A 12500-nucleotide genomic window follows, 5' to 3' on the forward strand; every position below is an offset into this window, starting at 1 on the left:
ATATATATGTATATATATATATAATATATTATATAATATATATATATATATATATATATATATATATATATATATATATATATATATATATATATATATATAATATATATATATATATATGTGTGTGTGTGTGTGTGCCTCCTCTCTCTCTCTCTCTCTCTCGCTCTCTCTCTCTCTCTCTCTCTCTCTCTCTCTCTCTCTCTCTATATATATATAAATTTATATGTATATATATATATATATATATATATATATATATATATATATATATACACACACACACACAGTGGTACCTCGAGATACAAAAGGCTCAACTTACGAAAAACTCGAGATAAGAAAGGTTTCTGTAAAATCCAAGATTCACCCGAACCACCGATAACAATTTTGAAACTCGCACGCCGCCAAGTTAGTAGACTCACCACCATCCTCCTGCTCTCCCATTGGTTCCTGATGCTAGTCGCGGCCATGAGGTCCTTCTCTCCTATTGGCCAGCGTCCCTCCCATCATGCATCTATGTACGTGGTGGCGTGCCTCGGCCACTCGGTACCAGCATTGTTATAGTACGCACGCGGTATTTGTTTCGGGATTGTCAATGTGTATTTAAAAAAAAAAATTCTCATATCTTTTCACAGAAAATGGAAAAAGAAGAGCACCTCTTGAGTGACGACATATATGATATGATTGACCAAGATCTCTCTTGTGGGATAAGTAACCAAGATCTCTCACATGGAATAAGTGATCAAGGTCTCTCTCATGGGATAACTGGAAACTTTGCAAGGTTGGTAGAATCTCCACTCCCTGCTGAACAGAGGGTGTTGACCAATCATTTACAACATGCATACCAGTATAATCAAGGCACTTCAGTTTATATTGAAGGTCAGCAGCCGAACATTCAGTACCCAAATCAGTTGCTGACAGAGAGAGCATTTGGTTGAACAGGGTTTTGATGGACACCAGGGCCAACAGAGTCATGAGGTGCAACAATTAGTAGATAATTATCAAGACGGGCAGCCGTTAATGAACACTACGCGTTTATAGAAAAAAAGACACCCTGAAAAGGCTCACACTGGTCATATGCTTGTGCAGTTCAATGATGTTTGCCTGAATTGTTTCAGGAACATTGTGAAAAGTAGGCAGAAGCAATCTTCCTTGGATCGTTATTTTTTAAAGAGGCCTTTAGCATTAGCAGGAGTAAGCAAAAAGGAAGAACCAAGTGATTTTTAACAAAGTTGTAAGCAAAAAGGAAGAACCAAGTGATAAAAAACAAAGTTGAAAGTGGTGATGAAGTTGAAATTCTGTATATATATAAAAAAAAACTACATAGAGTAAAAAAAAAAAGAAGAAAAAAAGTTAAAAATCAAAAAATGAAAAAAACGGCAGAAATTGAGGATGTTTTAGCCGCTTTTCATAAAGTGCAATCGTTTGTCCTCCTCCTCCTCTCCCGCCACTTTCAGAGATAGCCTCACTCAAAAGGTAAGCTTCCACATTTTATGTACAGTATTTCTTGTATACCATGTACACTAATACACTTTATTTACAGGTTATTTTGGATTTTGTTATTAATTTAGGTATTGAATGGTCCAAATTGTTGTAGTATTTCATTGTTTATAGGTCAATTTAGCTTTATTATGAAATTTACTGGGGTGTTTTTGGAGGGCTTGGAACAGATTAGGCATTTTACATATAAAATGTGGTCCAAGATACGAAAACCTCATGATACGAAGGGCGCCTCTGAACGGATTAATTTCGTATCTCGAGGTACTACTGTATATATATATATATATATATATATATATATATATATATATATATAATATATATATATATATATATATAGATATATATATATATATATATATATAATGTTAGTGTCGTTAAAGAATTAAGGGAAATTATTTCAAAAGCCATTAACTTTAAAGTACTTAAGAGGAGGCACCGATAATAAGAAAAGAAAAGGGAAAAAGAATGAAATAAAATAATGGTTTTATGAAAGTATCGTCTTTCTTGTACTCGACCCCAATGACCAGGACACTTTAGCCATTGAGAGTCTGGACATCATCTCCCCAAAAACCTCTGTCCGTACCAGAGATTAGTGGCTGACGAGCAATATTTCCTAGGTATCTTCGAGAAATTGGAACTCAACTCGTCACACTTCATTTACGCCTACACGAGCCCTCTTCACAAGATTAAACCTTAAACGCCGATTGGACGTACTAAACGTCGACAAAAATTGTCTGTTTGGTGCCGAATTGACGTATGAAACATCGACGCAAAAAACTTTTTTAAAAATTTGCGGAAAAATAGTTATAGGCCTACTTGGCGAAAACTTTTAAATCACGCACCTTGAGGGATGCTGGGAGTGCATGGATCAAGCTGTTGTTTTGTTTACAATCGTTACCCAGGCGCGCAAGCGCGAATTTCTTTCTTCTTGCACTAAAAAGCATCACCGACACATCTCAAATTATTTCGTCACTTTGACATAATTTTTGCACCATTTTATATTAGCCGTTTTATATATGAAAATGTGCGCAATTTCATGTAGAATACAACAGAAAACAACCCATGGTTGTAGCTTTTGTCAGTTTTGAAATATTTTCATATAAATAACGATAAGTGCCAAATTTTCAATCTTCGGTCAAATTTGACTACCGAAAAGGTCGAAAAACGCAATTGTAAGCTAAAACCTTACATTCTAGTAATGTTCAAGCATATACCTTTATTTTGTAACAAATGGGAAGTCTCTAGCACAATATTTCTATTTGTGGTGAATTTAAGAAAAACTTTTTCCTTACGTCAGCGCTGAAGCTCTTCCGAAAAAATCTGAAATTTTTTCGTCCGATTGTCGTAATGTTTGCACCGTTTTATGTTAGCCGTTACATAAAGTTTTATATATGGAAATATGCGCAATTTCATGTAGAATACAACTAAAAACAACCCATGGTTAGAGCTTTTATCAGTTTCGAAATATTTTCATATAAATAACGATAAGTGCCAAAATATCAACCTTATGTCAAGTTTGACTCGACCGAAATGGTCGAAAAACGCAATTGCAAGCTAAAACTCTTACATTCTAGTAATATTCAATCATTTACCTTTATTTTGCAACACATTGGAAGTCTCTAGCACAATATATCGATTTATGGTGAATTTTTGAAAAAAAAAACTATTTTCCTTACGTCCGCGCGGTAACTCCTCCGAAAAAATCACAAATTTTTTCGTCCGATTGTCGTAATGTTTGCACCGTTTCATATTAGCAGTTACATAAAGTTTTATATATGGAAATGTACGAATTTCATGTAGAATACAACCAAAAACAACCCCGTGGTTGTAGCTTTTATCAGTTTTGAAATATTTTCATATAAATAACGATAAGTGCCTAAATATCAACCTTTGGTCAACTTTGACTCAACCGAAATGGTCGAAAACACAATTGTAGGCTAAAGCTCTTACATTCTAGTAATATTCAATCATTTACCTCAATTTTACAACAAATTGGAAGTTTCTAGCACAATATTTCGATTTATGGTGAATTTTTGAAAAAAATCTTTTTCCTTACGTCCGCGTGGTAACTCTTCTGGAAAAATCAAATTTTTTCGTCCGATTGTCGTAATGTTTGCACCGTTTTATATTAGCCGTTACATAAAGTTTTATATATGAAAATGTGGGCAATTTCATGTAGAATACAACGATAAACAACCCATAGTTGAAGCTTTTATCAGTTTTGAAATATTTTTATAAATAACGATAAATAGAAAAAATTCGACCTTTGTTCAACTTTAACTGGACCGAAATGGTCGAAAACTGCAATTGTAAGCTACAACACTTACAGTCTAGTAATATTCAATCAATTACCTTCATTTTGCAACAAACGGGAAGTCTCTAGCACAATATTTTGATTTATGGTGAATTTTCTAAAACAACTTTTTTTACGTCCGCGTGTTACGAATTCATGCATCATATTGTGATAATATTTTCTCTGTGTTATTTTGATCGTTTTACAATTTGTTATATACCAAAATCATCGCAATTTAGTGTACAATACAACGAAAAGATAATTAACTCATTACCTATAACCGTTTTGCTCACAGTGATTTGTATACAATTATATATGAAATTAATTTTTTCGCGCTGTCATATATTCCAATATTTATATATGATAATGATATTTCTTTTTATTTCTAATGGTTGCATACTAAATTTCAGGCAGTGACAAAATAAGGAGCCAAAAATGAACTCTTAATCTTGAAAACTAAGCGTGCTGTGATTAAAAAAAAAAATTTCCGCTTCGGTGCTCACTCGCGAACGCCGCTGTCATACGGGAGACACTTTTGGAAATACCGGCTCGGCGTTTAAGGGTTAATTGATGCCAGGGATAATTCCTATAGCCCATCTGGCATATGTTAGAGAAGGAATTTTATGCTCCCTTGTTTAAAAAATGGGAAGTGTTAAACTTGAAAGCACCACCCTTTCCAAGACTAGGCCTAGATCTTGACGAATCAAACCAGTGGTGCCAGGTCATAAGGACAGCCCAGAAATAAGTCCCAGCGAATAACCTACGAGATTTCCCAAGTACACAACCCCAAGAAGCCAAGGTATATGAAGTAAGAGGCATTTCCTAATTTAGAGTCTACGGATCACAACAAGAAAAGTTTTTGTACAAAGTCTGTAGCCCCTCAGACACAAGAATTCTTTCAGAAGATGCCACACCCAGTCAAAATCCAAAAATCCAAAGGCGGTGCTAAGAAGATATCATCCTAATAAAAGGGCCAGACAGAGAGAGAGAGAGAGAAGACAGAAAAAGACAGAGTGGAAGTCGAGGGGAGAACAGCAGTGGCGCAGTAGCAGAACTGGGAAGAAGATACAGTAGTGAGGGAAGAGTGCAGAAGTGGGGTGTGCAATAGACAGTGAATAGTGACAATTCATACTCCGAATAATTCCCTCGTGCCTACAAACTCGTAATTACAACAAAGTGCCTTTCAAATAATTTGCCTCGGTCCAAGCGCCCAGAAACAGAAAGGTGGAAATATTATAAGTTTATTTAGCATGAATAAATACATATAAGGACACATCAATTTAATTTTTCCCCAATTATATACCCTATAAGATAATCCACTTAGATAACTTTCAGCAAGTTGCGATTAATTAGATTAATTCTATTTTCCCAATTACGACCCCCCACTCAGGTACATGACTACCTTAGACTGTAGGTAGCAGTTACTACAACATATATATATATATATATATATATATATATATATATATATATATATATATATATATATATAGATATATATATAGATATATATAGATATATATAGATATATATATATATATATATATATATATATATATATATATATATATATATATATATATAATAAAGTCTATCACATTACCGTGATTCACTGCCAGTCCTGGAATTGAGAGGTCGATGGTTCGCGTCTGTTGATCGCCAATTCTATTATCGCTTAATAAATTCCCCCTCGGTTAAACATATGAAAATATATTAATTCCGAGGTAGAGCGAATTAGATATTAAAGGACATTCGTAGTTCGAGTATATATATATATATATATATATATATATATATATATATATATATATATACATATATACATATATATATATATATATATATATATATATATATATATATATATATATATATATATATGTAAAGGGATATTTCCCATTATTTATTTGGTAAACATGTAGCTCGAGCGTCAAGGCAAACCAATACACACAGCCCCTCTCTCTCTCTCTCTCTCTCTCTCTCTCTCTCTCTCTCTCTCGCCTCCGCTCTCTCATCCTCCTCTCTCTCTCTCTCTCTTCTCCATTCTAACAGGTAATGAAAATGAGAGAGTTGCATTACAAAAGACACATTTATTGACAATGAATAAATAATTAATCAAGTCTTACAGACTAACTCAATTCAATTAAACCCCAACAAAAATGTCTGAACAGTTATAGTCACACCAATCGTCTCTATCCATCTGGGACTCCCTGTCCCCCCCCCATTGCCAGAACCGTCTGTTTCAAAGACACAGAACACATCCCGGTAAGTACACACACAAGTTTAACAATCAGAGATTAAAGATTGGATATTACCACAAACATGTCAAATAGATAAGCCAGTCTTCGGCTAAAATACTTCAACACTCACCCAAGCAGCCGGACTATTTCACTCGCTATTCCAAAAACACTTAGGCACCGCCATCGTGGCTCTGCCTTCCTCCTAAAGACGCCTCTATCAAAATCCCCGATAGACTTGTGTATGATACACTTTTAACAGAAAGAGGCGCACACGCACATACGAACACACAGTTCGTTAGCGCCTCACGATTACTGGCCTCATCCAGTTTCACAAAGGCACTCTGAGAAGAGTTAATAAACTATCGTACATTGACTTGTCTAACTAAGCAGTTTTACCTCACACCATCCATAGAAATTCATCCCCCGACACCCCGACACAAAGAAAAAAAAAAGAAAAGGAGTTCACCCCCAATGAGAAAAAAAAGTTTCTCCCCCGTTAGAACAACCCCTCAGTCAAGTGATACCCCCGAGGCATACACCAGTAGTCCCCATCTCCCCTTAAACAGTGTCTGAGGACCCCCCTGAGGTATACAAGGTATACACCAGTACCCATCTTTCAATCCCCTCTCGAGGTATGCAGTACCCACCATGCAACTATCACCCGAGGCATGCCATACTCCCCTTGCAATGTGCTGAGCCCGTAAAATTGTGTGGCCGCTCTGTCTAGATATGCTATACACCTTTGTATTAAACAAAGACGAATGTGTCTATTATAAACACGCGCAAATAAAGAAAACACGTCACTTCTGCTACTATGGGCAAAGAAAAAAAAAATTTTCGACCTCTTGAACCCGTCTCAAAAATAAGCCCCCAGGACTTTAAAAAAACACACAGTAACACTCACATGTCCAAAACAAGAGAAAACCACCCCAGAATCCGCGTAGAATACGTAAATCTCGTCGGCACAGTGCAAATGCGATCGGCGAGATGGCACCTGGCAACACTCACTCACAAACCAGACTGAGTTACTCTCACGCCCTGGAGGATCTCGGTACGGGCAAATTTGATGACTATACAAATCCTTCCCACTCCCCTTAGCACAGTTAACAGATAGATATTTCTCATTTTTTCTCACTAAGTAACTGAAAACTAAAAATTTAACAATTTTCCACAATCCCACAAAGGCTTTGTCGTTCGAAAACTATCGCTAAGCCATAACCCAATTATTATCTAACTGGTCACCTATCTCTTCATTGGCGTTCCCGGGCATAAAAAAAACTCTTTTATACCCCTTTTTTAACCGCTAGCCACCAAAACCTAAGCTGCCACCACAACCTGTAATGCGATATTTCCCATTATTTATTTGGTAAACATGTAGCTCGAACATCAGGGCAAACCAATACACACAGCTCTCTCTCTCTCTCTCTCTCTCGTCCTCTCTCCTCTCCTCTCTCTATCTCTTTTCTCTCTCCCCTCTCTCTCTCTCTCTCTGCTCCACCTCTTTCCTCTTTCTCCATTCTAACAGGTAATGAAAATGAGAGAGTTGCATTACAAAAGACACATTTATTAACAATGAATAAATAATTAATCAAGTCTTACAGACTAACTCAATTCAATTAAACCCCAACAAAAATGTCTGAACAGTTATAGTCACACCAATCGTCTCTATCCATCTGGGACTCCCTGTCCCCCCCCATTGCCAGAACCGTCTGTTTCAAAGACACAGAACACATCCCGGTAAGTACACACACAAGTTTAACAATCAGAGATTAAAGATTGGATATTACCATAAACAAGTCAAATAGATAACAAGCCAGTCTTTGGCTAAAATACTTCAACACTCGCCCAAGCAGCCGGACTATTTCACTCACTATTCCAAAAACACTTAGGCACCGCCATCGTGGCTCTGCCTTCCTCCTAAAGACGCCTCTATCAAAATCCCCCATAGACTTGTGTATGATACACTTTTAACAGAAAGAGGCGCACAAGCACATACGAACACACAGTTCGTTAGCGCCTCAAGATTACTGGCCTCATCCATTTTCACAAAGGCACTTTGAGAAGAGTTAATAAACTATCGTACATTGACTTGTCTAACTAAGCAGTTTTACCTCACGCCATCCATAGAAACTCATTGTCAGCTTCTCTCGGGTCGTTGCCTCTCCACTGTTCTTCACATTCCATAGGTTATTGGCAATATATTATTAATCAAAAACCCTAGGCCTACATATATATATGCATTATATGTGTATATGTATATATAATCGTATATATATATATGTACTATATATATATATATATATATAATAGATTATTTATAATATATATATTATATTATTATATATAATAGATATATATAAAATTAGTATAATATATAGATATATCTATATATATATATATAATATATATATATACTATAGATATTTATAATAGATACATTTATATTATATATAGTACTATATATATTATATACTATATATATATAATATATATATATCAATATATACAATATATTTATATATATCATATTATATATATATATCTATATATATATATAATTATATATTTATATATATATATACAATTTATATATATATATATATATAGATATAATATTATATATCTATATAATAATATAATTATTTATATATATAATATATATTAGATATATATATATATATATATATACACATTTATATATATTATATATTATATATATATATATAATATATACACACATATACATATATATATATATATATATATATATATATATATATATATATATATATATGTACATGTAATATATAACTCGCTCTACCTCGGAATTAATATATTTTCATATATGTTTAACCGAAGTAAATATATTATGAAAATATATTAATTCTGAGGTAGAGCAAATTAGATATTAAAGGACATTTGTAGCTCGATGTATACATATGAATCACGGTAATGTGATATGACTCATATATATGTGTATATATATATATAATATATATATATATATATATATATATATATATATTTATATATAATAATAATAATAATAACCAATAATAATAATAAGAATAATAATAATAATAATAATATGCTTTATTTCAGCTCGGGGCCATATACATTGAATATACAAAATACAGACAGTAACATACACAATCTAGATACATGAGACATGATAAAATAGGAAAAGAAAATGAATAGTCGGCACTTATCCACAAAATAGCTGAGGTAGCATAAAAGCTAGTAATCATCATACTGGTAATAACAGTAATAATATTGATGAGAAAAAAATATATGCATTGAGAGTAATAACAGTTGGTGCACATATTATATAACTCAAATTTCAACTAGAGACCTTAGATGGTTACAATAGTCAGGTCCAGAGGGCTTAATACATAAATTAAATGTAAATAAAACTTTAACTTGATAGTAATCACAGTAATAATGAAAAATTAAAATATCAGCAATAAATGTAATAATGACAAAAACTGCAGATGATATCTTGCCAATACAGAGATTAAGTCCTTTAGGGGACAAAGGCCTCCTTTTCCCATCTTTCCCACAATTTAGATTTTCTTCTTGCTTCACTCCTTAGGATGCTTTGTATGAGCGAGTTGCTGCTGTTTCTCACTCGGGTTACCAGACTGGACATTGTTCGCCTAACAATGATTTTTAAATTGTCCAGGTGGTTTTCTATGAACATCTGTGTGGCGGAGTGGTATGGGGGAGTGTTTGTGAGGCGTCTCAGAATGTCATTGTGCACAACAGTGATGCGTCTCATGGTCTCTCGGGTATAGTTCGTCCAGAGGGAACACCCATAGATACTGTAGCAGTACGAGCGGAATAGCAGCAGTTTCACGTCTCGGTGACAGAAGGCAAACCTCCTTGCAATCATGTTGCCAGCTGCACATAGTTTACGACGCCTCTGTTCAATGTCTGCTGTATCTTTTAGGTCGTCGGTGATAATGTGACCCAAATACGGAAATTCGTGCACAAATTCCAGCCGATGGTTTCCGAGGAAAATTTGAGGTTCTGCAATATACTTAAGCGATCTCGGGAGCAGCGACATGCACTGGGTCTTGGTTTCGTTGTAGATTATATCAAATTCCTCTGCATATTGGCGGCAGGTGTCGATGAGTCGTTGGAGACCTTGCACTGATGGGGAAACCAGAACCATATCGTCGGCGTAACAGAGGTTGTTTATAGTCGTTTCATTGACGGTGCATCCGATTGGGAGTGAGTTCAGTTTGACATTGAAGGCATCTGTGTACGTATTAAACAGGTATGGAGAGAGAATGCCCCCTTGCCGAAGCCCGTTTAGGGAGCCGAAGGTGTAAGATAATACGTTTCCCCATTTGACACACACAAACCAAATGTTCAAAAAACTTTTTTTTCCCGGTTTCGCGAACCGTTCTTCAAGCTATTAACACACAAACATTCCCAGAAAGGGTTCATTGGAAGCACTGAACACTTTTTAAAATGTTTTCAATGGTAATTATTTAATCTTTTACTGAAGAAATAGCGCAATGAAAAAGGAATATCGTATTACTTGTGTGAACAAATACAGCCAGAAACAGCTGATTTGCTATGAGCAACGGAATCCGATAACAGCTGTTTGCTTGTCTAGCGCCATAAAATCAGCAATTAATGGTGCCATAACAGGCCAAGTTTCGGTTATCGCCACCATAAGATGCCAGTGATAAGTTATGGTGCCATAACATACCTAACAAAGGCACCATTAACCAAAATTCTGTGCCATAAATTGCCTAGTTTTCGCTTAGTACCCTGCTAAGAACGGAACACCCGCCAATAACCGGGGACTGCCTGTGTGTGTGTGTGTGTGTGTGTGTGTGTTTATATATACATACATATATCTATATATATATATATATATATATATATATATATATATATATATAATATATATATATATATCTATATATATCTATATATATCTATATCTACATATATATATATATATATATATATATATAATATATATATATATATATGTATCTATATCTATATAATATATATATATGAATAATTATCACATCACCGTGATTTATATAAATTATTCGAGCTACAAATGTCCTTTAAAATCTAATTGACTCTACCTCGGAATTGATATATTTTCATACATGTTAACTGAAGGGGAATTTTTTAGTTGATAATAATTTTGTCCCCTCATGGGATCAAACCACCGTCCAGCAGACAGGGACGAAATCAAGACGACAGTGACATTAACAATTTGGCTAACAATTGAGGTTATAAGTTTTTACTGATTCTGACCTTACAAATTACCGTCGAACTCGGTTATTCGTAATTAGAATCGATATCCAACCCCCTCTACCATGTTAGCAAATTCGAACATTTGACGAATGTAGCCATATTATGAATATTTATCACATCACCGTGATTCATATAAATTATTCAAGCTACGATTGTCCTTTAATATCTAATTCGCTCTACCTTGGAAATATATTTTTTGTATGTAAACCGAACGGGAATTTTTTAGTTTATGATAATTTCGTCCCCTCATTGGATCGAACCACCGTCCAGTGGACAGGGACGAAATCAAGATGACAGTGACATTAACGATTCGGCTAACAAGTGAGGTTATAAGTTTATACCGATTCTGACCTTACAAATCACCGTCGAACTCTGTTATTCGTAGTTAGAATCGATATCCAACCCCCTCTACTGTGTTAGCAAATTCGAATGTTTGACAAATGTAGCCATATTATGAATAATTATCACATAACCGTGATTCATATAAATTATTCGAGCTACAAATGTCCTTTAATGTCTAACTCGCTCTACTTTGGAAATTATATGTTTTCATGTATGTAAACTGAAGGGAAATTTTTTAGTTTATAATAATTTCGTCCCCCCATGGGATCGAACCACCATGCAGCGGACAGGGACGAAATCAAGACGACAGTGACATTAACGATTCGGCGAACAAGTGAGGATATAAGTTTATACCGATTTTGACCTTACAAATCACTGTCGAACTCGGTTATTCGTAATTAGAATCAATGTCTAACCCCCTCTACCATGTTAGCAAATTCAAACGTTTGACGAACGTAGCCATATTATGAATAATATATATATATATATATATATATATATATATATATATATATATAATATATATATATATATATATATATATATATATATATATATATATATATATATATATATATATTATATATATATATATATAACTAGACAGACACACACACACACAGGCAGTCCCAGTTATTGGTGGACCTGGTTAATGTCAGTCCGGTTTTATGGTGCTAAACCCATAAAATTGGCGATTTTCTGCACCAAAATGCACTGATTTCCGGTTATTGGCTCAGATACATACCTAACAGAGGGGCCATTAACCAGTCATCTGTCCCTTAAGCGCCATAAATCGCCAAGATTCAATTAATTGCAATTTTCGCTTATCGTCAAGC

General features: G+C 34.4%; 1 protein-coding gene across 4 annotated transcripts in view; it reads left to right on the forward strand.

Annotated features, from left to right (window-relative positions):
• LOC135197844 (uncharacterized) overlaps window positions 1-12500 on the forward strand; it is a 218497-nt gene that overhangs the window by 203799 nt on the left and 2198 nt on the right. Inside the window, exon 7 of one of the 4 annotated variants that reach the window (XM_064225022.1) lies at window positions 4204-5174. The exons of the other annotated variants lie outside the window; for them this stretch is intronic. Within the exon in view, the coding sequence (XP_064081092.1) occupies window positions 4204-4218 (15 nt within the window). The 3' untranslated portion in view covers window positions 4219-5174. Of the gene's footprint in view, window positions 1-4203; window positions 5175-12500 lie in introns of those variants that run through there. 4 annotated transcript variants of the gene reach the window in all.

This window comes from Macrobrachium nipponense, chromosome 21 (assembly GCF_015104395.2).
Source record: "Macrobrachium nipponense isolate FS-2020 chromosome 21, ASM1510439v2, whole genome shotgun sequence".
Taxonomy (NCBI): Eukaryota; Metazoa; Arthropoda; class Malacostraca; order Decapoda; family Palaemonidae; genus Macrobrachium; species Macrobrachium nipponense.